This window comes from Oxyura jamaicensis, chromosome 4, assembly GCF_011077185.1.
Source record: "Oxyura jamaicensis isolate SHBP4307 breed ruddy duck chromosome 4, BPBGC_Ojam_1.0, whole genome shotgun sequence".
Taxonomy (NCBI): Eukaryota; Metazoa; Chordata; class Aves; order Anseriformes; family Anatidae; genus Oxyura; species Oxyura jamaicensis.
In genome coordinates this window covers 39,505,004-39,530,968 of record NC_048896.1, presented here as the reverse complement: position 1 = coordinate 39,530,968, position 25,965 = coordinate 39,505,004, and the positions used below count along the sequence as shown (strand labels likewise).

The window sequence follows — 25,965 nt, the reverse complement described above, 5'->3', positions numbered from 1 at the left end:
GCTGGGAGACGCAGGCGCGGCCGCTCAGCCCTTCCCCTTCCCCTGCTCGGCATCGCGGTGTCGCCATGCACCGCCCGGGCTGGGCGCTGCTGGCCCGCCTGGCCCGGGCCCGGCCCTGGGTGGCGGCGCAGCGGCGCGGGGCGGCGGTGAGGGACGAGGAGGAGCGGTTCGTCTTCCTCGAGTACGAGCCGCAGCCGGAGCTGGAGGCAGCGAGGAGCGAGGCGGCGGCAGCGGAGCACCGCCGAGGGCCGGCGGCGGGCAGGGAGCGGCGGGCGGCGGTCGCGGCGCCCCCGGGGCGTCCCGACCCGGCGGTGCCGCCGAGCGGGGTGAGCTGCTCGGGCTGCGGGGCCGAGCTGCAGTGCCGCGACGGAGGGGAGCCCGGCTTCGTGCCGGCGGACAAGTACCGGAGCCTGACGGAGGGCCCCGAAGGGGTCGCGGGGCTGCGGGGCGCCGTCTGCCAGCGCTGCTGGCTGCTGGCCCACCACGGCCGGGCGCTGCGGCTGCAGCTGCCCCCGGAGCAGCACCGGCAGGTGGTGAGCGCTGCCCTGCGCCGCCCGTCCAGGCACGGCCGCGGACCGCTGCTCCTCTACCTCCTGGACGTGCTCGAGCTGCCCGACCCCGTGCTGCCGCAGATACCGGCGCTGCTGGACCCCGACGTCCCCGCTGCCGGGCTGCTGGTGGTGGGCAACAAGGTGGACCTGCTGCCCGCCGACTCCGCCGGGCACCTGGGACGGCTGCGGCAGCGGCTGGAGGCGGCCTGCGTCCGAGCCGGCCTGCGGAGAGGAGGTCTGCTGGTGGACGTCCGGCTGGTGAGCGCCAAGACGGGCTTCGGCCTCGAGGGGCTGGTCAGCCGGCTGCAGCGCTCCTGGAAGTGCACCGGGGACGTCTACCTGCTGGGAGCCACCAACTCGGGCAAGTCGACGCTCTTCAACGCCCTGCTGCACTCCGACTACTGCAAGTCCCGTGCCCCCGACGTCGTCAACAGGGCCACTGTCTCGCCGTGGCCAGGTGAGGGGTGCTGCTGCCGTGCCCCGCTGCGGTGGGGTGTGTTTGGGCTGTCTGGCTTTAGTCCTGCCGCCAGCCAGGCCCTGTTCCTGCAAGCTGGCCTGGGCCTCCCCATGTTTGGCCCTAACAAGAGTCAACTAGCAGCATCATTTTCTTGACCCAAATCTTGCTGCTGGTCAAATTCCGATCCCTTAATTTCATTGAAATTGCCCCTAGGACCGTGCTTTGGTGCTCAGGTATCTATCTGACCATCCAAAAATTAGTGGGTAGCTGTTGTGCAAAATCATCTCAGATGACCCATGACTGTGTCGGTGGTAGCATTATTTTAATCTGTGAGAGTGCACGTGAGGGAAATTGTGGATTGCAGAGAGACCCCTTTCAACAGGAAAACAGATCTCAATAGAATCACAGAATATCACGAGTTGGAAGGGACCCACAAGGATCATCAAGTCCAGCTCCTGGCACCACACAGATCTACCCAAAAATTCAGACCTACAACTAAGTGTACAGTCCAAAGCTCCTTAAACTCTGTCAGGCTCAGTGCCCTGGGGATCCTGTTCCAGCACACGACAGCACTTTCAGTGAAGAACCTCTCCCTGACAGCCAGCCTGTACCTCCCTTGTCACAGCCTGACACCATTTCCTCAGGTCCTGTCACCAGATAGCACTATTAAGCAGGTTGATACTTGATTTCAGCCACCCTGTCTGGGGAGGCTGGTGCTTTACGGGAGCACCTGCTGATGCTTAGCTCTATGTCCAACTTTGTGTTAACTGGGTTTCACCCAGAAGTTGGAAAAGCAGTTTTTTATTCTTGTTCCTCAGAGCATAAATATGACAGGTAGTTGTGGATCCAGATGTGCCTTTTTTTTCCAGGAACAACATTGAACCTATTGAAATTTCCAATTATTAATCCGACGTGTGACAGGATATTCCGAAGGCAGGAGAGGCTGAAAGAAGAGGCATTGAAAACAGAAGATCAGCTAAGCAGTGAAGAAAAACGGTACCTTAATCACCTTAAAAAGCAAGGTTACTTAGTGGGTGAGTATTGTCCAAGTAAAGGTATAACCCTTCTGTCCTGGTGAAAATGCTCACACAAGGGATTGTTAACCCCTTAATTTGCTGCAGAATGCAACTGGTTTTGGAAAGTAGTTTCTTCCCACACTGAAAGAAACTTTTCATTTAGTTGTGGGAGGAACATTGTAGTAAAATAAATAAATAAATTGTATTCAAGTTATTTTGAGCAGATGCTGTTTCCTGAGTGATGGATGCAAAGCCTCTAGCTCTTCCCTTGGTAACATCAGCAGTATTTCTTTCAAAATTGTAGTAGCTGTTGTAGCTATGGCAGAGGTTTCTTCTGTGCAATTCACCTACCATCAACGGAGCACTTGCTAACCTGGTTTGAGTAGCTTGGTACGTTACAAGAATATTGCATTCTAGCCTGTGCCTTTCATTCCCAGAGGAAGATGACAAATTCAATTTTTAATTATCATGTTAGGTTGCAGGCCATAGGGACTGTGTATCAATTTAAGTATATATCCTGAAAAGGAGGATTGCCAGAAGCTAGCTCTGACATGAATAATTCTGTGAGAATCAAAGACACAAAAAAGGGAAAGCAGCCTGATTTACTGGTAAAGGAAATTTTGGAGTATCTGTGATCTGGTCCCTGCTAATGTTCTATGACTTGAGGTGTGCTATGAAGAATTATAAAAGGGATTTATTAGCCTTTTGGCATTTGAACATGCATGTTTCTAGCCACCTAACATCTTTATCACTTTTATGTTACTGCTGATAAGCAAGAGAAGGGAGCAGATTTCCAATTGAAGGAAATGCAATAAATAAATTAATTACCAGGAAGTGAAATGAAACCCTCTTATTTTAATCCAGGAAGAGTTGGAAGAACATTTCAACGTCAGAATTCTAGCCCTCTGATTGAGTTTGACCCTGACATGCTCTCATACAGCATAGATGAAGATCCCAGCCATTCACACAGGAAGCCTAAGGAAAGAGAAGAGTTCACATACAATGAAGTGAAGGATGCTCGCTGGTGTTTTGATACTCCAGGGATTGTAAAGGAAAACTGTGTAGGTACACTCTGGATCTGTGTTTGAGGAGGTTACAGTTTGGGAGGACTTCTCTGCCTCTGTTACACAAGTGGGAGAGTTTCTGCTGCAGTCCTGGAGTTCGGAGTTAGGAGTTGTTTTGGACGACTGCTAACATGTGGTTTGTTCTTTACCTGGGGAGCATCTATCATGTTAACTGCTGTTGTGTTTCTGAATGGTGCGTGCTGTGTCAGCAACGTTCCTAATGAAGGGAAGTAAATGACACTGTTAAAGCAAGTTTATACCAGCGTTGCTCAGGGAAGTTTGCACTTTTTTAGCTATGCAAGTCTATTGAAAAATGTGAACCTTAGGAAGGTTATCAGTGTTGTGTGATCAAACTAAATCTTTGAGAAAGACCTGAAGCATTCTCCTGATGCCAGCAGGATGTGCAGTGTTCCTGTTAATAGCTCCAATATGTGAGGGCTTCCTCAATGTTTCAATAGAGCAATGGCACTGAAGCCAGTGCTGATACAGTGTATATGTACAAAAGAGTTGTATTTTGTTTTTCCATAGCTTTGGTATCTGTACAGAGCTGCAGGTCATCTTTTTGGGAATGTTAAAAAATACAGGGAGATAGGAAAGTTCTGGAGAGAACAAAGCGCAAGAAAAACTGCTTGATACTTCACACTACATCCCCGTATTAAAATTTTTGGGTACTTTGTTTTCCATTGGAAATATTTACTTAAATAAATAAAAAAAAAGTCCCTCCCTTTGAGAAGGTAAGGTCTTAGCTCAAGCCCACAGATCTTAACCTCATAAATTTCTCCAGCTGTAAGACCTTATTAAGAAGGTATGTCTCCCAAGATCATAAAACCATCAAGCTGTAAATTGGATTTAATTTCCCATGAGATTTCCTAGCCTCATACGTATAATTAGAGTGCAGTATAGAGCACTTTTTTGTGTTCTGTCAATAAATCACGAGGGAGCAATCAACATTTAAGAGGGCATTTGATGACTTTTTAGGCCCCTAAGCAATCATGCCTGCTATAGTGGCAAGCTGGTCTTTAGCTTCTCTGACTAGGATTGTGGACTGTAATGTTGGACAGTGCACCCAACACTTAATCCTGTTAGACTCCGCAGCCGAGATAATTAGAGTCCAGGGACATACTGATTCTGATTTGGTTGATAGATAAGATTAGCCAAGCTACTGTAGGCTATAAGTGTTTACAAATTAAGCGTTTTAAGGTCTTTAACACTACTACTGGTTTTCTAGTAGACATTTGTGAGATATAACCTGCTTTACTGTGGCACTTAACTCTGTGATAGCTAGTTAGTGTCTGCAGTAAAGACAGGACTCCTGTCCTCTGGCTGGAGGACAACCAAGATGATCTGTGTGATGTTTTGGCAGGGGAAGCTTCCAGTTACAGACAGGTTCATTTGTCTGATTTGTATTTTGGAAGGAGGTGGAACTGGGAAGGGGGCTCTTACCATATGATGGAATTATGTTTTTGTCCATATTCCTTGGAGGTTTGTTTTTAGCTGCTTCTTCGTGCCTCCTTTCAAAGTCAAATTTCTGGAAAGCATAGCAAAGGCAATTGATAACGTAAATTATCATGTAAGCATTGCCAATTACATCAGAAAACCTGCAGCTAGCAGGACAGAGGTTTTTGTTTTTTACAATTGGTGTTAAAAGCTGCCTTGGCTTTCAAACTAAGGATTGTCTGCATGTGACCGTAGGAAGAACGTTATGTATTCTGGCTGCACCGCAGTCCTTGTTAGCTTGGTCTTTTAATGCTTAAACGAGATTAATCCTTGTGGCTGGACTGCTTCAGACTTGTATTTGCATGACTGGCATGCCTGTGACAGAGCTAGCAGCATTTCTCCTCTGTTTCCTGTGTTAGATATTCTTCGCACTGCTCCATTTGATCTATTTCCTCTACCATTATTAATCCGTTGTCACTGTTGAAACACCTTCAGCGTCTCATGGCTATACAATTTATTTTGCAGGTTTTGAATCTCCTGACAGAGAAAGAAGTAAAGCTGGTTATGCCAACAAAAGCCATCATTCCACGGACCTTCATTCTCAAGCCAGGAATGGTCTTGTTTTTAGCAGCTTTGGGACGTGTTGACTACTTGCAGGTAGGGGAAGAAAGGGGTTTTCAAGAGCAGCTCCTTCATCTCATGTTGTAGTACCAAACAATAAAAGGCTGCTTGGATAACTCCCCCAGCCCCTTTCTGAGCTGGTTATGAGATGACAAAGCTGTTAATAAAGCACTACAGAAAGTAAAAATGCCTTGGGATGGGGGGATTGCAGTTGAAAGGTGTGATATTTGTTACCAGTGTGCAATATTTTATATTGTGTAACTATAATTGTTTTTGGATGCTGACAGACACCTTCAGGTTGAAGGGCTTCCCATGACATACAAAGGCACAAGGCAGTGAGGGAGGGGAGTAAATGACAGAATTAACTGGGGAAAGAAGTGTTTCTCCTCATTTCTGTGTTTAGTGAAAGCTCTTTGCAAAGAGAAAAAAGCATGGACATTTTTCTTTCCTGACACAGAATTCTGAAGAATTTATCTGAGACAGCAAGTAAATGTACATGGATTTTAGTTTCTGAAAAAACACTTTTATAACAAGCTGTCTCTCTCCCCCACACCTCCCAACTTCTTTGATTTATTAGAAATCCCATGTGATACAACTTTACTGAGCAGTGTGGACCCAGCCTTCCCTCACCTCACCTGTGGAAGGGGCAGTTTCTTCCAGATGTGGATCTACCACTAATGACAGATCATGCCCTTCGCAGTGGTTTGCCCCATTTGGAGAAGGGGGTTGTGTACATGGCTACTCCATTGTTTCAGTCAGCTTTCCAAGATCAACGTAGACATGTTGGATCCTTACTTTGCTAAGGAAACTCTTGTCCTGCTGGAAGAAAAGCAGAAAGGTGAAGGTGACAGGGTGCTTGCTGTAAGTAGAAGTGTACCGATGTAGCAGGAGAGCTCCAGCATGGGCAGAGAATCCAGAACATGAAATGCTGCGAGATCAGGACAGCCTGTGAGCATGGATGAAGCCAAAGGAGTTCTCGCACGTGATGCAGAAGGAGAGGATGGGGCTGGCAGTTCAGACACAGGGTTACCATAGGGGTTGTTTTTGTCATGAGGGGTATTAGAAATGCAAAGTGGTAGGAGAGGGAACACCAGACAAGAGATGTCACTCAGTTCTCTTGCTAAATAACCAATCTGAATTTGTTTTGGGGAATTAAACTTGAGCAAAGACATCTCTTGGATGATTTGCTTGAACTGATTGGGATGCGATGGCAGGGGCTGTGGTGTTGGTGCTTTGAAGTGAAGCTGTTGGTGCTCCTCTGTTTGCATAAACCATGGCTGCTCTGCAGTGACACAGGCAAGAACCATTGGTCAGGGAGGGGACAACAATCAGCCAGGTTTTCAACATGCAGAAAAGAAATGGAGCAAGAGAGCAGTTTGAAGATGCTTTTCTGTTATCATTAGTGTCATCCTCTTTTTTTCATTTCAGGGAGAAAAGCCTGCCTGGTTTTCTGTTGTGGCTTCTAACCTGTTGCCAGTCCACATTTCTACCCTGAGTAATGCAGATGCTCTCTATGAGAAGCACGCTGGCCAAGAGTTTCTAAAGGTGAGAGAAGGAGCTGCTGTCCTGGGCTTTTGGTTGCAGATGGGCAGGTGAAGCCTGGTGAAGCTCTGCTCTTTGCAAATGTGAAGTAGCTCATATAGGGGTATTCAAGTCAGCTCTTACTTGGATAACAAAGGTCTAATATCTTTATTCCCACTTGTGCATTGCTTGCCAGTTCAAGGTGGCAGTAGTGAAGCATCTCTTAGCTGTTAAATCTTATCTTGTTTTTAGGTTCCCATGGGTGGGAAAGAGCGAATGAAAGAGTTTCCCCCACTTGTCCCCCAGGACATTACACTGAAGGGAGTTGGTACCACTGAGGCAGTTGCGGATATCAAACTTTCCTCTGCAGGTAATTTAACATTTCTTCATTAGTTTGCTGTACGGGGTCTCTATCCTAGAAACATTATTGGGAAGTAGCCTAGCAAGGGCTCAAGCCCTGGTTTCTGCTAAGGGCAGGACTGTCACTAAAAAAAAATCAGGACAGCCATGACTTAGAGCTGACGCTCAGCAGCCTACAGGAATGGGGATTGACAGCCATGCTTGTACAGGATGCTGCATTGATGCTCTCTGGCTGCCACAGAGGTGCTACAGCATCAGGAATGGATGTGATCCCGCTGTCCAGGTGAGAGGGAAGGGGCCACAGATCAGAAAGCTTTATTAATGTTTTTGGTAGTCTCCACCATCCCTCCAAGTTGAGCAGGAGAGAGATGTATCTGAGATGTATCTGGGAAGAGCAGGATGTGGCTTTAGGTGCTGCCTTCTACTGGAAAAGCTCTGGTATTACTTTGAGCTTAGTTTCTCAAAGAAATCACACCTGGATAGCATGAGTTCTTAGCCAATACAGGAGTGCTGAGTTTGTGTGAGAACCCTTGTTCTGATACAGGTGACTCTTCTCACTGACTGCACTTCTTTTTCTTGGCTCTGCAGGCTGGGTGACAGTGACAGCTCACCAGGAAGAGGAACTGCTGCTCCGAGCCTACACTCCCAGGGGCACCGAGCTGGTAGTGCGGGAGCCTCCACTTCTACCATATATCAGTAGCATCAGAGGGGCCCGGATTGCAGGTACTGCTGCCTACAGGACCAAAAAGCCACCTGCCTTGGTGGAAAATCTGAAAACCATGGAGAACAAATAGCACTTTTCATCATCTGGGCAAGACAGGAGACAGAACAGCCTTTGGAGAACCTTGTTGCCTGTTGATGTTCAACTGACTGACCTGTTCTGACTGACCTGTGAGTATCAGGGAGCAACTCCTTTCCTTGTTCCCTCTTGAAATACAGGATGGAACTCAGCTGCTAGCCCTGGGCTGACTTTGCTGCTCAAAGAGTAGGTCTTTTCTTGCAGGTCAGAAACTATTACCTGGTTTTCATGGACTTTATGTTGCTTTCAAAGATGAGGATGTGGAGAGGGGAAGGGAGTGCTCTGGTGTGGGTATGATACTCTCAGGAGCTGACAGTAATTCAATATTACTGACCAAAAATCAGGCCCTCTCAGTCCTTCAACATCTGGGGCAGACTGGTGAGTGCAATGCCTTATTTCTGGACACAGGAAAAATGAATTAACAAAAAGCACGTCTGCTCAGGTGCCTGACAAAAACTTTTACAACACACAGCTTGGATTTGGTTTCTGTACCTTGTATAAATATTTCTGAAACTGAGGGTGTATAATAAAAACCTTTTAGAGACTTCTTTGTCTGCTTTTGAAATCGCTGGCAAAGCACTCCTGTATGGGCATGTGTCCTGCTAACTACACAAAAGCACAAGCAAGATGGTTTGTGTTAGAGGAAAATGTATCGTGCCACATCTGACAGCCCAAGAGATGAGACTGCTGCAGCGAAGTCCTGCCAGGTTCAACCACTGGAGCGGCTGGAGATGTGTTTACAGTAGACACATGCACGCAGAGCTGACATACTTACGTGTCTGGCCACACAGATTGCAGACAGACACAAAATGCTGAGGTGAACATAGCACCAGCAGACTCATCCTGCTCCCCTCTGGCTCAGTAGGCCATGTCACCTGCTGTCCTGTTAGTCCAGCTTGATCCTCACTAGTGATTATGAAGTTGTACACCTTCCTGCACCCTATTTGTCACCACAGACAGATGCTCCGACCTGTGGTCTGACTCCAGTTCTCCGGGGGAACTTGTGTTTGTTTGTGCCCGTTGCCTCTCCTGCCGATGTGCAGGGAAGACCGTGGCTCCATGCTGTCATTTGGTGTTTACTGAGACGTGCAGGTGGGGCAGCACGAGGGCTGGAAGTCGTGGGGGTTGTCCTGTGCGTTGGCAGAGCCCGTGCTGCACCAATCAACTCCACGGACCACAAGAGCAGTGGACAGCTAGCAACTGCCCCAGCTAGGAACAAAAACATGTGCTCCTGGCAAATATTAAACCTCAGCATGCAGGTTTAATGTGGAAGCAATTAGGACCTTGATGAAAGCACAGAAATAGCTTTTATAAGCTCTGAGGGCTGGATTACACTGAAGCTGAGGACCTACTCAGAAACACTTCTCAAAGGGATAGCTCATGTCTATTTTACACCTATGCCAGACAGCCTGAAAGGCAAGACAGTTTTTAACATGTCTGTGGACAACAGCTAATTTGATCTTACCGCAGGAGCCAAAAGCAAATGGAGCTTGAGTCTGTGTGCAAAAATGAGCTGTAAGGACAGGGCTGGGAAGACTGAACCTTCTGGGAAGGTCTCGTCCTCGTGGGTCAGTGTGCTCTCACTGGGTGCAATTATTTATAAATACTCCAGAAAAGTGAGGAAATCTGAAACATGCATTATCAGCAGAACAGCTCAGTTTGCTGGAGTACTGACATAAATAAATAAAAATAAAGCAGCCGTGTACCATGGCCGGGTACCTCCAACTCAGGAAAAAAGCTGCTGCTTCTCGTGGCAAGAGAAGAACAAAAGGTCGTGCAAATGTCACTCTTTTTTGAGATTTTTGCTCACTGTTATTGCCCCCAAAATAGCCCGTAATGAGGAAGGGGTGCTGGGAGCCCAATGGACCAGAAGTTTCAAGCATCTGCTTCCTGATGGTTTATTTTCTTGTGATTCACGACTTGTAATGACCTGTAAACTCTCTTCACCAGCGACTGATTTCACAGACCTTGTAAGCCAAACTGCTGGTGCTTGTCCGGCGTCACTCAGGACAGAGACTGACGTACCCTGTGGGCATTGACTTGCCCTCTCCATCCCGCTGGTGGCAGAGTTGTGCCTATGAAGGTGGGCTCACAGCAGCCTGAAACACCAGAGTGCTCTTGACCAGCTGCTCAAGGATGACAGTGAGTTGGTGATAATGTCACATTTCACAGAGACTGGGTGCCCTTTTAATTTTAAGTAGGCTGTGCCTCACATTCCCAATCTAGCCTCACCGTGCAGCACTAAATCAAGAAAGGGGGACAGGGGACGGGAACCTCAAACCATCAGAGTTACTCTGGACAGCTCTGAGCAGGGCTTGAAATACTTTTTGGAAGGAATAGAGCAGAAAGTGTAGGAAAAAGTGTAAGCTCTTTATAAAAAAACAGGTTCTCCAACTCAACCTTCTTTTCAGTTTTGCTCCATGACTGCAGGGCTCAGGCATGCTGAAAAAACAGTGCAAAGAGCAAGACTGGATTGGGGGCAGGCAAACGTGCTGTGCTGCACGTGTGTGAGACAGGAGCGTGTGCTATGCTGCCAGTATGTGTGCACTGCTGCAGATACGTGCTGCAAGTGCTAACTATTTACATATGAAAACAACACAAAGAAACAAAAAAGTACCAAGCCAAAAACATGAGCTTTGTATTTCATCGAGTTCACACGCTGCCTTGGTACCACACAGCTGTGCACTTGTGGTGCACAACCTAGCATAAAGCAGCAAGTTTTCAGCCTAGTAGGTGTTCCCGTTTTCTGCAGTAGTGGAAGAAGCTGGTTGAAGGATGACCTGACTATAGGTGTAAGGGAAAATGGTTTCTCACATTGGCAACCTACTTGTGTTATTTCTATTCTGAGATTTCACCTGATTTTGTCTCTTTCTGGAGGGGAAACAGCATGAGCTGGTCGTGTAAAGGGCAGGGCCTCCTCTATTGATCCTGTCTGAAATAATTAACTCACACAGCACAGGCGGAGAGGCACAGAAGTCCCCTTCCATCTCTATGCCACACTCTCAGGTCACCTCTCTTGCAGCTCATACTTAGGACTGGGTACCTGTCCTTACACACGCTGTTTATGATAAACTACACACGTTATCTACAAGACTTTAAGAGGAGCAAGCCAAAACGTGCCCCTTACCTGGTCCCAGCCCCTCCATCCTGCACTCTCCAAGGCCACGTCCTGTAGTAGCAGTGCCCCTGCTCTTTGGTGCTTCAGCATTACCTGAAACCCAAATTTTCATTGACACACTAAAACCACCACCCCTGGGGGAACGAGAGAAGTTGTATACAAGAAAACGATCAATCAGCAAACAAACACTCACTTCTTGTGCTTTGTGGAGCACCCCAAATTGTTCAAAGCAGCAGCAACTGCATATAAAACTATCCCCACGATTTAATCAAGCATCATTTGCCTTGGTTCCCATGGCAAAGAAGAGTCCTACGTTAGTACCAGGTAAGCATGGCCAAGCCTCGGAAGACAGGTTAGCATCAGGGATGCAGGATACATCATTGGGCTCCACAGCTCTCAAGACATTTTCAGTATCCCTATACAGACAGTACCACCACCATGGGGAAAACAGGTGACCTCGTTTTTATAAATCTACTATGAATTCCCCAAATCATCAGAACCACACATCCTTTGGGAACGCAAGAGGAAGTGCCACCAGCATTAAACCTGAAATCTGCACCTTCCATCAGGTTGTACTTCTTCTCACACACGCCCAGCATTAAGTTTGAACCTAGTCTGTATCTCTCACTTCATGCCTAGCTTTAATTGGAGTGGGCAGAGAAATGAATACATGATTAAATGGAAAAATAACATATTTATGGAGCCACGATCCCTTTCTGCAGTCAGGACTGCACATGCATGCACTTGGGAGCTACATACTGGATCCCCATGTCATTCTGTCCTGATGTCTTGAAGAGATGCAATGAAGCTTGCATTGCTGCTGCCTTCAGTTAAAACATCTCTGGTAGCTATTAATAAGCAGTAGATAGAAGCTACAAGTTCCTTAATAAAGTTTATTTAATCATAACTATGCTTAGGAAAATACACTTGTAAGGGTTAATATAATGCAATTTAGTTTAACTTTACACTACGTTTCGGACAAAAGACTTATACATGTCTTAAGTAAAAACAGGATGTATGATCTGGCTTGTTTTACATCTATTAAAAACGTAGAAAAGGCTGTCATGCACTACAGTAGAAAGAGCATGAAAAAAAAAATTACCTTTGGTTTAATTCAGAGAATACAAGTATTGCACTGTAAAAGCATCAAACATGGTGCAACCAAACATCATAAACACATTTCCGTGCCAGCTCACAAACGTTTGTTAGCTAGTATAATTTTAGAGGGAGGAAATATATGTACACATAAAATAATTCCATAAGCTATTTGGATTCTGTTAATATTGTACGTATGCCACATATCTACAGAACTGCCATTCAAGAAAACTTGAATTTGGTTAATACTTTTCAGCTACATCTGTTGAACCTAAGTCTGTTGAAATTAATGACACTACCACATCTTAACTGGCCTGTCAGTTGTCAAACCTTTTTTTCAATTAATGACGTTTCAGCCTAGATCACCAAAATCCATAAACATTGGATTATGAATGCAATCCACTTCTGGATCATTCCTTAGGGCAGTTACTTTGAGTGTATGGATCCACACAGGCAACAACCCCAAAAACCGTGTTGCTCAGCCAAGGACTGGCAGTGTAGAGCTATCCTTGTGCTAATCCCTCCAACCATGAATTGGAACACGCGTGTAGGTTATTATCATCAAGACAAAAGAAATTGCTAGTATTGGTCAAACTGACACAGAATAATTTAAGAATATTGACAAAGACAAAAGTCACTGTTTAAAAAGGAGATACAGCAATGTAAAACCACCACATGTGGTAGGTTACCCAATTCATACACTCCACATCAAATATTCAATATTAGACGTTTCTAACATTTTAGATACACATGACACAGTAAAATCTTTGCTGCTTTAATGTAACGTACTCCCAAATCTTGGCCTTCACCAAGGAGATAATTCCAACACAGCTACGTACCAACAGTAGGTATTTCAGGACATTGCTGGTAAGGGTCTCAAATAGACTTTTCTTCTTAATATTTCAATATTATCTTGTGGTAAAAACACTGCTTAACAGAAGCACCGTTGTCTTCAAAGAGTTCTTGGTAGATGAAGCATTAAAACCTTGACCACTTCCCAGAAATGTGTGGAGGAGTATCTCAAAAAAAAAAAAAAAAAAAAAAAAATTCTTTCATTTTCTTATCTCATAGAGAGATTTCAAGTCAGTCTACACCATATTTTCCTTTAACAAAAAACTATCAGGCCAGTCCACAAGTTTATCTGAACATAGCTGAAGTCCTTGAAGTCTCTCAGAAGACGGCAAATGCCAAAGGGGAGCTATAAAATCTCTACACAGTACTGGAATTGCCAGCATCTGTTCACATTGCTCACAAATGGTGGCAACATTATATATCACTGGGGAAAAAAATACCTAAGACTATCACAACTGGTTGTCTAGGAAAACAATTCATCTAGGTTTATTTTCTTAATGTTTAACATAAATATAGTTGCAACATGATCTTTAGTTGACACTGATTGTCACAGCCAAGGTAAGGATTGAATGCTATCTAAGCATACAAAATCTCACTATACAACTTATTTCTGCCACGAGGGATGTCCTCCCTCTCAAATCTTTGGCCTCCTATTATACCAATCTCTCCCAAAAGGAGAAGCAACGTAGTATTGTTGTTCTCTATTCATTCAAGAGGGTTTGTCTGGAGAGGAAGCTGACATGGGGATACTCAGAAGAGTATGTATATCCAAAATGGGGTATATTCCAGAACATGTTAGGTCGTAAAACGCACTAATACTGATTGATCTCTTCTCTCCAAACACTTGCCTCCAAATTTGCTTCTTTGGAGTTGACAAGAAGCTACCCCCAACTGCTCCAGCTGAAAAGGGAGCTAACGGTGGTGTTCTGCTGCACAGATGAGACGGGAGTGTTTTGCTCTTTCCCTGCTTATTTGGATTTTGTTCACATTTTACTACTATAAGCAGCAGGCATGCAATCTCTTGCATGTTTGTGTGTGCCAGAAGAGAAATCTGTTTAGAATTAAAAACTCCTGCAGTGATAGTTCTTGCATACCGACCTAAGATCACAATCTTACGTGTTCCTCTCTCTGTATGGAAGCAGGATGGTTTTATTAAACACAACTTGAATGAATAAGGAGCAGGAATTCCTACAGTTTTTAATACCAGGTTTGTTGCTTACCAGTTATCTTTATTTGTTTTGGTTGGTTGGTTGGTTGGTTGGTTTTGGTGAGACATTAGATTTTGATGAACCATACTTACATCAGTGCTACTTTTCTTTTTTTTTTTAAGTTCATGAAGTTTGACTGCTGTCCATTGTGGAAATTAAAACAGGAAAAAAAGATCAACTGGACATTGCAGAACCTGCAGACATTTCACTGAGAGCATGTATTGCTCTGTCTGGTGACCCCAAATTATAAATTAGAATTTATTCTTCTGTATATTTATTAAAAATATCAGAAGTGGCATTTCTATGAAAAAAATGTAAAAATAGTGTTTTGAAACTGCATTGGTATCCTTTTGCTCAACAGCTATACGATTTTAAAGCTAGTCAAAAATATATAGCCAAACAGTTCCTGATTTCATGCACAGTTAGCAATACCCCATGAAAACAAGAAAAATATGCAGTAAAGAGCATCACAAAAAAATAGAAAAAAAACTGGCCCATGGTAAGCAACGAATCTGAATGTTTTGAAATAAGAATGGCTACACAAAGAAAACCAAACATGCATATATAAAGTGTACATGTACTGCACAAGCGCTATTTCTAAAGGATTAAACTGCATAGGTAAAAACAAAAACAATGTGCAATATTTTAAGCCTTTAAAGCACAAAAAAAAAGCAGAAAATTAAAAATAACAAATTTACTTCCCCGCAGCGGAGCCAAGTATGTATCATAGTTAATGAGACATTAATCAAGACAGGTTCTCCAATCAAAAGTTGGAAGGACTAACCCCACATTTTGGCTCACTGTTCACACTTAGGGGATCTGAAATGTACACTCACAATTATAATTATCTTCAACAGTCATGTTCATCACTAGCCAACTTTGATTTGTTTTTACAAAGTGCTCTTTTATGTAATAGAATCTATCGCCCTGGTAGAAAAAACATTGAGTAGTTTTTACCACTTCGAACGTCCAGACACATTACGAAGAACTAAAACAAAGGCAGAGGAGAGGGGAAAGAGATGAGTTGGCTGCTAGAACAAAAAGCAACTGTCAGTGGCTCTATAAACATCCAACTTGTGTATGAGTTGCTACAGTCTTGTTCCTAAAATTCTATTTATAAAATAACTGCATAAGCTAACAGACTAGAAGCAGACAGACTTGACAGGACACAGCCTCATACACCCTACCTGCCTTCTCTAACGAAGAGATCCAACAGTTAATGAGTTCATTACATAAAAAGTTGTCAAAAATATTTTCAACTGAAAAATAAATCCCAACGCAGAATCTAAAGCAAACCATGCTTAAAAAAAAAATAAATCTACAGTATCTGTACATGAGCTATATAAGATCTTACAAAAGATACACATACCCCAAAACCACAGCTATTTATTTCTACTCCTGCCCTTTTGTCGCCTTCTCAAGATAATATACATTGACCAAGTGGCGATTGAGGTGCTTGCTGTATTCGCCCTCCTTTCTAAATGAGCGGTCACAAAAAATACACACATAGTTCTCCCTGACCACTGTGCTGTCTGCAGCTCCCTGTGATGTCTTTGGGCTCGCTTCCTCTTGCACAGAGTGAGCGCCGTTTAACCCCGAATCATCGCTTCCTTCCGATATGTTGTCACTGATGTCGCTGCCTTCGTGGCTGTGGATACCCTCATCCTCATCCATTTCCTGAGATTCATTCCCTGCTGCGTTATCCGGAGATGGTAAGGCCAGCGCTACTTTAGGGCCCTGCGTGCACCCTTCTGGGGGTGCAGGTGCTGGCACGGCATCTCCCGTGGGCTCTGTCGCCGGCAGGTGTGCCTTAGTCAGGTCCATCGGGTCTGGGTTACTCACAGTTTCTGCCACGCAGGTTTCCTCTGGCTCCTTCTCAGGCTCCAGATCTGGTAATGCATCCATGGGCTCATCCAACGTGTGTTCAGAAGGCGCTTCCTGAGGAGATTCTTCAGAGCAACTGTTTTCCTCTGTATCCACCTCTCTCTCCTCTTTTTCACAAACGGCGTCTTTGCTCTCCTCTGCTGCAGCAGGCATGTCCTGATCCTTCACCTCACCTTCTGCGTTTGCATCCTGATCTGGCAGACACAGCTGTCCTGGGTCTTGTGCGCAACCTCCTTTAGCACTGACGCTCTCCCCCTCGCGAGCACGACCACCATCATCTGATGATGATGCTGGGCCAGCAGGATCTTGCTCCTTTACCTGGTCGCTGCTCAGACTGTCAGGCTTCACACACCCATCTTCTTCTCTAAGAGGACACTTGTCTGGCATCTCCTCTTCCTCGATCTTCTCCTGATCAGGTCTACTGCTTTTCCTACTGTGCTTGTTTTTCAGAGCTTTCTTTTTTTTGTTTTTCTTAAGGCAAGAATTTTGCTTTTTAGGCTCCTCCTCTGGTCCATCATTTTTCTGAACTTCCTGATAGTCTTTGGGCTTAGTTTCCACTTTCTTCTTCTTTTTTGTTACTGCTGAGGTGTCATTTGCAGGCTCTTGCTTTGAGGAATTTACTTCTGCCTCTGCCTTTCTTTTGATCTTCTTTGTTTTACATGGTTTCTCAGTATTTTTCTCCGTTTTAATATCTACCTCCTTGTTTTCTGAAGCCGATTTCCGACTTCTGGTTGTCACCTGGCCTGCAGAAACACTGGTTGCTGGCTTCTTTTCCTTTGCTAAATTCTCTTTTTTCTCCACTTTCACAGTTTTCTCTGTTTTCTTTGCGGCCGACTCCCCTTTTGTTTGCTCCTTCTCCGCCTTGTCATTAACGCTCTCAGAAAAGTCAGCTTCGCTCTTTTTAGTCCGTAGCTTCACCTTGGAGACATCCATGGTGATGTCCGAACAATCGGGATGCCTGGATTTGATGTGATACTGCAGGTTGCATTTTTTAGACGCCGCGTAGTCACAAACAGGACAGAGGAACTGGCGCGGGTTGACGTGGAGCTCAACATGCTTTTTGAAATTGCTGCGGTCGGCTGTTTTGTAGTCACAGTGTGGGCAAGTCAGAGGCTTCGGCCCATTGTGAACCTGCCGTGCATGTCGAGTCACTTCATGCTGGTTTGAGGCCACGTAGCTGCACTGATCACATTTGAATGGCTTCTCACCTAAGGAAGGAAGGGCGGAAGGGAACGATGATGATTATTAAGCACGGGGATGGAAAGGAAATGGCATTGTGCTAATACAGGCACAGAGATACGAAACTCAAAAAAGAAAAAAAAAATTATCCATGCGCCTTTAAAATTAAATACTATCAACATAGGAAATCCACAAGTCACAAACACATCCACAAGACACCAAAAACGATATACAAAAAAAAAAAAATAAAGAGAGGAGGGGCAAGGATTGGGAGGAAGGGGATCCACAACCAAACAAGCAGTAACAACGTCACGGGTTCTGGCTATGCATACATACCGGCAGGGATCTCTCTACAGTAATATTAGCAAATGGAATCCATACCCAACTGGTCCATTGAATGCATTGTAGAAAAACGGAAATGTAACATTTGATGAATAGCAGTTTCACACAAACGTTTCAAAAAGTCCAACTTTACACAGATTTAGCATACTTCATGCTTGCATTGAAAAAGAAGTAACGGAAAATAAGCTAGCAAAAACCAACGCCTGTGAAGGAAACACCCTGCTTAGATGATCTTTGTCTCTCATAGTTCAGTTTGCTGGAGTTTATGTTTCCAACATGATGTGCTGGCTGTGGGCTGCTCTTGGCAAGGCAATCTTAGGCATTCTAAAGCCATCGTGTTACTACTGAAATCTGCATTTACATTTCTGAAATTACTCTTGCATAAGTGTTTTCACAATGTTAGGTTTAGTGCACGCTTCTGCAACCCAACTGGCTTTCCATTTACACATCAAAGCACATAGGAAAAACACTTTCAGCACGATAAATCAATACAGAAATCCTTTGAGAGGATTTGTACATATGCAAATTCAGCTGAGGAACTCGGGATGCTCTCAAGCTCTAAACCAGCATCTCAAAACTGACCTGCAGAACTAACGCATGCCGCTTTGAAGGTACATTGAAAAGCCACTCCAGGCCCTTATGTCCGTGTGCAATAGTACTTCTACCATCCCTCCAACCCGCTGCCCCAACACTGCCCCTGCTCATGTTGCTCCTCTGAGGCCCCATGACTCAGGAGAGCGGAGCAGCCTGCAATTAACGTGAAGTCGCTGTGACTGCGGTGTCCGTTTGTGTGTTAGCCACACGGACTGCAACAGGTTGTGCGGCCTCCCTGGCAAGAAGGGTTGGTGACACTTGCTGAGGAGTCTAGAACATTTCATTTCTGCCTGCAGCACCTCTTTATTATTTCATGAAGGATTAGTTTGATTCAGCCCATCTTCTCTCCTTCCTCTCACCTCCTCCTCAACTCCCAGGGACCTTTTCCACAAGCTTAACCTTGAGGTGCTTCCTTGGTCATACTTCTGCCAAGGATGGACCTTATTCACCTACACGTCATGCATCAGCTTCACGTTATATACAGCGAGGACAAGAAGACCAGCTCCTACATGCGCTTGAACGAGCTGTTCCAACCGCACAGAATGCTCAGAAACGTTGAAAAGCCATATCCCACAGGATAACGCACACATTGCACACAGAAAGCTGGTAGCTGTCTCCTCTGCCAAATCCAAAGTTCTTGAGCAAGTAGAAGTGGCATGCTAAGGTGGCTAAGACAGCTACAGCAGTGCAGCAGACTATAAAGCGCTGTACTTCACTGCCTTACACTTGAAGATAGTTAAAATCAGCACTGGTTTGCCGTAGGAGTCCAGCCTATGAACTGCAAGAATCGGGAAGCTGCTCAGAAGTTGCCACAGAAAGGCTTGGACAAGGGGGCAAGGCAAGATGGGCAACAGAAGTTATGACAGCTGTTAATAAAACAACCCTGAGAGCAGTGTCCTGCAATGTCCTATGTGCAATCCCATTTCTGTCAGCACTTCTCATGCCCTCCTTCCCAGAGCTTCAACTCAATGACCAAGGGCAGATCCCACTCCTGGTCCCCTTTGGATTTCAGACTTCTTTGCACACACAAGGGGAGAAGAGGATGTTCAGCAAATAGTTTCTGGGCTCAGTAAGTTTTGACCAAACCATCTGAAAATTCACATTTAGCCCAGAGGTTCAGTTAAAAAATGTGGTGGTTTTTTTGTTGTTGTTGTTGTTTGTTTGTTTCATTTTTGTTTCTGAAGGAATGTTTCAATTGAAAAATTCTCAAACCAAAACACTGGCACGTCATTTTTAAGCTGGCTGTTTTCAATGGGTCCAACCCCCCACCCCACAACAGTTAAAAATGCCTTCTGGTGTCAACTATTGAAATCAAAACAACTACTGTTCATGAGGCTTGTATTACTGTTTGCTAGGAATAGGAACTCACCTAGGTTTGGTCAATTCGGATTTTAGCAAGCCAAAAGCATCTACCTCAGCTATCCTAAGAGGGTCACTAAGCACACCTGTGCTTGCATTTAGCATGACTACGGAGTAAGAGCTCAGAAAAACATGCTGCTACAAAACAAAACAAAAAGATTCACAAGAGAGCAGGAGATAGCTTTTAACACCACAGCTTTTTGATCAATGATGGGAAATAAATGTTACTGAAAATTGCTAATTCTGCCCTGTAGTGCCACAAGACTGAATTATAATTTGTAAAAAACTCCTGAGTTTGTTCATTTCTCCCCCATGCCAGAAGTAGGCACTGTTTTGGTTCTTTTTGTAATACTAAGCAAAAGCTAAGGGTTTCCTCGGAGCGCCTCGATGCAATGAGATCACAGACATCACGGGGGAGATTCTCAGCTATCCAAACCTTTCCCAGCTTCACTGATTTGAACTGAGTTACTGCAGCAGACAGAAGGCAAGAATTTGTTCCTACATCATTACAATGTTGTATTTACTACTAGACTAAGACTACTACAGCAGTCCTATGTACCTCAGAATACATCTTGGACAGTGAAGGGAAAGAAAAAAATATATTCCCCCATTATCACTTTTATTAATGGCAGTATTTTTTTAGTAGGTAAGGACAGCCCTCTCTGTTAAAACAAGCAGCTAAAGCTCGGGCCATACTGGATGAGATGACCGCCTCGTGTCAGAACCACCCCCTTTTCCTGAGCCATGCTGCTGCTGCTGCCACCCCCTTACCAACCTGAGTGGGTGCGCATGTGCCTGGTTAAATGGGTCTTCTGAGAGCTGGAGTAGGGACACATAGCGCATTGATAGGGCCGCTCTCCTGCGAAAACAAAACAGAAGAAAACAAAAACACCGGCGATTAATTACTGAAACACAGCTGATTCCCAGACTTGGTTCCCAAACCATATATGCCAGGCTGTCACAGAACCCCCAGCCGCATTTCAAGACACGTTATCTCTCAGAAAAGGGTCACGGCGAGAAGCATGTGCCTGAGCTGAGCCAGCAGATGTGTCATGCCTTATGAATGAGGGACGGTAATGACGGGACAGAATATTAGAGAGGGACACCCCACTGTGGTCAGACAGTAACCTCAGGCAAAAGGTGATCGGGACAGACACCCTGAGGAAATCATGAGCCACCAGAGCTGATTTTTCTACAGCATTTTCTGACATTAGTCCAAAGACACACAGAAGATACAGACCCTGTAAAAAGGCAGGTACATTTTTGCTTCCTTTAACACCTTACCTGAAACTTCCATGTTTAAGGTGCATGAAGGGTGGAGAGAAACTACCCCCCATCTCAGAACTGCATTTTCCAGAATGCAAGCGCAAGAGACTGGGACATACCGACAAACTTTTATTGGCAAAGTGAAATTGTCTGGAACGTGGACAAGCACAATGCCTTGCTCAGTGAAACTATGCTGCTAGCAACAGATCGAGCACAGCAGCAGCACTTTGAACACTCAAATTCCTCCACCTGCAGTTTTTGTTTCTTGAGAACTAATGGAAACTAGCCTGCCATTAATCAGGCCTGCACAAGAGAGTTAGCTTGTGTAACTACCAGTACACTTGAAAAATCCTTTTCAAGTGAAGACAAGCCCAAAATAAAGGCCGACGGTTTTAGAAATAACATCTGTTAGGCAGGTCCAGATAAGTCCCATTTTTTTTTTATCTTTTGCCTCAAACTGCTAGCACATCCAAGAGATTTAGGCTGCTTTGTCTCCACTACACATTGTGAAAACACTTTTCAGTTTAGAGTAGATACGCCTAACAGGGGCCGGCAGTAGTGGTGGGAAGGGAAAAGGACATTCTCAGTTGTAAGATTACTCAAGGCATAGTCAGCGTTACACCGCAGCAGTTTGCTACATCAATCAAAGCATACAGCCAATGTCCTCCCCAAACCACTGAGATCCAGACGTCAGCAAAAATCCTGTACACAGCCCATGCATTCGCTCTCAGAGCATAGTTTTATCTGTAGCAGCAAAGACCTCCAGATCTGCTAGTATACGACGTGAGGCTCCGCTGCTGGTCTTTGCTGAATTAGCAGTAGGAGCAGTCTTTGTAATGTAGACAAATCCCCCCCCCCCCGCTTCCTTCCTCCCATTAAATCATTTGGATTATTACTCTTGTTTGTATCAGCAACTTAAACACAAATTCCCCCTAACAATCACAGCCTCCTGCACCACACAACCTCGCCGTCCCCCCCAGATTTCCAGTTAAGACAAGGTTAAGTCATGTACAGGGGACGGGAAGGGCTTTTGTCGTACAGAAATGGTTGTGGCTTTCAGTGAGTCTTTATGCCTGGCTACGCCACGAGGGTTGTTTTATAAAGTGCTATTCGCCAAATATTGTTATTTTACAAGCTCATTACATGCAAACAGGCCACCAAAAAACTCTCCACAGGACACTCAGAGAACAAACCCCTGGCTTCCAGCCGGAGCAGACACGGCTCTATGCAAATGAACAGGCAGAATGACGTCAGCGAACAAGGCTAAGATCACCTCCTTACTAAAGCCTTTCTTCCTGTGCTACTGAAAGCGCTGCTTGGAACAAAATTGCTTCCATCGAATTTCCAATACAGTGTGGCAAACAAGAGAGATCTCCTATGGCAAGCAAAATAAAAATACCTTGAGTATCTCCAGACACTAGGCTCTTCCAGGTGTAGCTTTCCCAGCAGACAAGCTTATGACCTCCTGCGGGATCCTTAAACCAGCCCTCTGCCCAAGGTCCCACCTCTTTGCCAGCAGCCTATCCCAGTTTTTACTTTTTAGTCCAGGACAGATTCACACACACCTGCTTTTCCACAAAGATGCAAGCACAAGGCACGCAGGTAACATCCACCTGCTTTCCTGAGCTCCCCAGACACAGAACAAATGCTTCCTCCACCATGCACTGCCCTAGCTTGCAGCCCCCTTCCCTTCTCTGGCATTTGTGTGTGTCCTCATTAAGGCAATTCACCTCGCTACCCAGCAGAAAACAAACACGGGGATGAAGAGAGGGGTATTTTACTGCCGTTTTGGTAAGCTGGATCTACAAAATCTGTTATTGGAAACAAGGCACGTTTACAAATGAATCCACTTATTTGAAAGGTGAGAACTGGCAGAAAGATCTTCATTTGCTAGCTTTTAACAAAGAACAGCTAGAGCTAGCAGAGAGAGTAGCTACCAGAGCGAACTAAAAAGTGCTGAAGCCATAATTAGTTTCAGCTTAATTAAAACAATGAAAGGAAATGACAAACAAAAAAGAAAGATTTTTTTTAAAGGAGAAAATGGGAATTGGACAATATTCTACATAGTTTAACTTGTGCATTTTTTTTTTTAATTCAGTTCACCAGTCATGAAAAAACAGCAGCACTTCTCTTTTGAAAACATCTAGCAACCGTCAACTTCAGGGAACTCTGCCTGCAGCTTTGGGAAATTAGGGTTGTATTGAATAGTTTCCGTCACTGCTTTTCTTAGACTGCAGTTCTCAGAGCTTGCAGAGAGTTTCCTAGCTCTACAGTTGCTGCCATCACCCTCTACTGCCTTCTCCAGCTGCAATGATAACAAGGTGCTTCCTCGACAAGCATACATTCAGGGTTAGTTCCCCTAGAACTCAATGAGGGCTTTCAGAGATCAGAGTGGGAACCTGATGTCGCACAAACACAAGCGGGGATGAATTTGAAGTCGAGACATATGTAGAACAGGCACCACAGCATGAGCTCACACTTGGCAATGAATTCCTGGGATGATTTATTTAGTTTTCTCCTACATTTCGTCATTCTTACCTGGTCTCTTTCCTGTTATCTCCCACAATCCATATAAATGAAAGCAAACTGGAGGACAAAATGTACCATTTTCCTAACACCTCCTAAAATAACCTTTTTTTACTCGTTTAGGAAAAAAATATTTAGACAAGACTGATCTCCTCTAAACAACAGCACGCAGCTATTGTTAAGAGAACAGTTTGTCTTAATGTATCAAAAATCAGAAGGGACCCTCCAGACCCTTTGTCAAAGCAGACACTACGGCATGCTCGTGAACCCAAACCGCTCCACAGTGCTTCACCACACCTCGGCTCAGGCCCAGCTCCAAGGTCTCAAGCGTGCAGTCCTCCCCTTCCAGGCAGCTGCAGAAAACTAAGCAGAAGCCTCAAAACCACTCATGTCAGCAGTGCGAAATGTAACTTCAAAGAAGCAATTCGACAGTGTTTTTGTTCACCTCCAGTAAAGGGAACCCAGCCAGGACACCACACCAGAAGCTAGTTAGCAAGTCTGCTCTGAGAAAACCTGCAAATGAAGTATGAATGGCCCCTCCCCACCCACAGGAGGCATCAGGAGGCAAAGCAATTGTACCTCGCTGCCCTACGAAGAGGATGTGGCTGCAACATCCCCTCTCAGACTTGAGCCTTTAGTCAGAAAGGAGTCTCAAGTTTGGCTGCACTTCAGCACTTCCCATGTCAGGGGCTGCGGAGGTTCTCTGATACAAAGCAAGGTATTTCCTAATCAGCTGCAGCCCCAGCTCACACCGACAGCTGCACAACCGAAGGCCCTCTGAATCCATTTGGTATAAATCAGAGCAGAAAGGGGCCTCATACTTTTCCTGGAGATTACAAACTGACGTTAGGAGAAGACATGAAAACAAGCCAAAGTCTCACTTGAGGGTTCCCTGTAGGCCATTAGTATGCATCTACTTTTGGCTACTGCAGTGATGCAGATCTTAGTAAAAAACAAGGGCCATTAAGGGAAATTTATTGCCTATGAACACTACTCAACATTTACTATGACTTTGTAGATAGGAGAGAGCACTTTCCCATGTGTGCATCACCTTTCTTCTAGTTACAACTTAGTCAAGTTTCAGCTTGGTCTCAAGCCACAATTTTCAAAACCACCTATGTGATTTAGGCATTTTTTGTCAATCTGTTTTGTTCTCACAAAACATCAGGACTTTGCAGACCCTGACAATCATCACGCGCACACTCTGTCATGCCCTCTTAAAAAAAAACTTGTTTACAATTAATAAAAAGGATGCTCTTCGCCTCCCTTTGGGTTCCTGACATTGGGAGGTGTCAGGGCCTTCTTAAAATTGCAGACTGGAGCTCAAACAAAACCCCCATTTCACAGGCTACAACCCGGTAGCACCAAGTACAAGAGAGTTTTATGAGGGTGGAACAAACTCTGCAAAGAGAAGAATCGTGGTTTGCTTCATCCGTTCAGTTTCACAGTACTTACCAAGCTTACATCAAAAAAAAAGATTAAAGACTTACCTGTGTGAGTTCTAATATGTTGAATATAGTTGTTTTTCCTGTCTGAAAAATAGGAGCATTGCGAGCAGGTATACACTTTCCTAGGAAAGTGATTTCTTAGGTGTTTCTTCCAGTGATATTCACTGACAGTAGTATAAGTGCATATGGTACACTTGTAGACTCTCTCATTTTCTCCTGCTTTGTTGTGGTGCTTCAGGTGAGCCAGATAGTGATCGTATCTGTTAGTGTTATAGCCACAACGATCACAACGGATCGGGCCCTTGGAGAAATCCACCTCTTCCGTGGTGCAAGAATCAGACTCCTTGACCTGGGCTTGCTTTTCTGCATTTTCTTCCACAAAGAATTTCTTAGCACTGTGAACCCTGATATGATGCACAAATTCCTCTTCAGACTCTGCCTCATACTGGCAAGGCTTACAACGGAACGGCTTGCTCTTTAAGCTCTTACACTTGTCCTCTGTGCTTTCTGGAGTACCTGGTGCTTCCAACGGGGCCTCTTTGTCCACACTAGGAGTCTCAGGAGCAGGGCAAGCAACTGGACCTTCGTTTTCCACACCGGGCACTTCAAGAGAGCTTAGTTCCACATTCTCAGGTGCCTCACGGTCACTCTCTGCAGTCTGGGTATCTTCCATACCCTCTCCATCGCTATCTGAGAAGTTGCTGTCCCCCACCGTCGTCAGCTCCGCCATCTGCCTCTCTTCCCCCACCAGGTAATCGCAGCAGTTGCCGTTCACTTCTCCTGTCAAGGCCACATTCGCCAGCATAATAAGCTGAGGAGCCGCCAGCTCGGCTTTCGAGAGGTCGTGTAAGTCGTACATGTCGTTAGACAACGCCATGCCGATGTTAGCACTGCCGGGAAACAGACTGCTCCCTCCGGACTGTCCCAGCACCTGAGTTGCCATAGCAGCAATCCTGTGGGAAGAGAGAAAAGGCACACCTCTGAGCACCTGGGCTGCGAGAAGGCCTCGTACCACCCGGGCAGCACTTCGGCTAACCCCGGGAAGTTACACCGGAAAGTTAAGGCGGACGAAAGCCAAACAAAGCGACCCACGAAGGCCTCGAAGGAGCTCCCTCTGCTCCCTCCCAGGAGCTCGAAACCGAGGAACCCACGGCGGGGAGGGGCCGCTGGCGGCAGGCTCCCACCTCCCCGGTCCCGCGGGGCCCACACTCGGCCCGGTGCGGCCGAGAGCCCCGGGGCCGGGCCGGGCAGCGCCGTGCCCGCCATGT

General features: G+C 45.4%; 2 protein-coding genes across 2 annotated transcripts; one reads left to right on the top strand and one right to left on the bottom strand.

Annotated features, from left to right (window-relative positions):
• The first annotated feature begins 17 nt into the window (after positions 1–17).
• On the top strand, positions 18–8,373 carry NOA1 (nitric oxide associated 1). Its single transcript, XM_035323916.1, has 7 exons — positions 18–1,008; positions 1,878–2,042; positions 2,889–3,085; positions 5,051–5,182; positions 6,575–6,691; positions 6,920–7,037; positions 7,616–8,373. The coding sequence occupies exons 1-7, from the start codon at positions 66–68 to the stop codon at positions 7,819–7,821; spliced, it is 1,878 nt and encodes a 625-aa protein (XP_035179807.1). The 5' UTR covers positions 18–65; the 3' UTR covers positions 7,822–8,373.
• Positions 8,374–11,823: 3,450 nt separating this feature from the next.
• Positions 11,824–25,654, bottom strand: REST (RE1 silencing transcription factor). Its single transcript, XM_035326415.1, has 3 exons — positions 24,740–25,654; positions 20,233–20,316; positions 11,824–17,191 (listed from the first exon to the last, which is right to left on the bottom strand). The coding sequence occupies exons 1-3, from the start codon at positions 25,638–25,640 to the stop codon at positions 15,492–15,494; spliced, it is 2,685 nt and encodes an 894-aa protein (XP_035182306.1). The 5' UTR covers positions 25,641–25,654; the 3' UTR covers positions 11,824–15,491.
• Positions 25,655–25,965: the final 311 nt, after the last annotated feature.

What these genes read in the sequence shown, in the direction of transcription:
- NOA1 (XM_035323916.1), top strand. Translation starts at nt 66, where the DNA reads ATGCACCGCCCGGGCTGGGCGCTGCTGGCCCGCCTGGCCCGGGCCCGG. An exon ending in GGATTGTAAAGGAAAACTGT is followed by an intron (nt 3,086 to 5,050) that starts GTAGGTACACTC and finishes TTTATTTTGCAG; the next exon opens with GTTTTGAATCTCCTGACAGA. An exon ending in GACGTGTTGACTACTTGCAG is followed by an intron (nt 5,183 to 6,574) that starts GTAGGGGAAGAA and finishes TTTTCATTTCAG; the next exon opens with GGAGAAAAGCCTGCCTGGTT.
- REST (XM_035326415.1), bottom strand. Translation starts at nt 25,640, where the DNA reads ATGGCAACTCAGGTGCTGGGACAGTCCGGAGGGAGCAGTCTGTTTCCC. An exon ending in ACATATTAGAACTCACACAG is followed by an intron (nt 20,317 to 24,739) that starts GTAAGTCTTTAA and finishes TTGTTTTCGCAG; the next exon opens with GAGAGCGGCCCTATCAATGC. An exon ending in GCACATGCGCACCCACTCAG is followed by an intron (nt 17,192 to 20,232) that starts GTTGGTAAGGGG and finishes TTCCTTCCTTAG; the next exon opens with GTGAGAAGCCATTCAAATGT.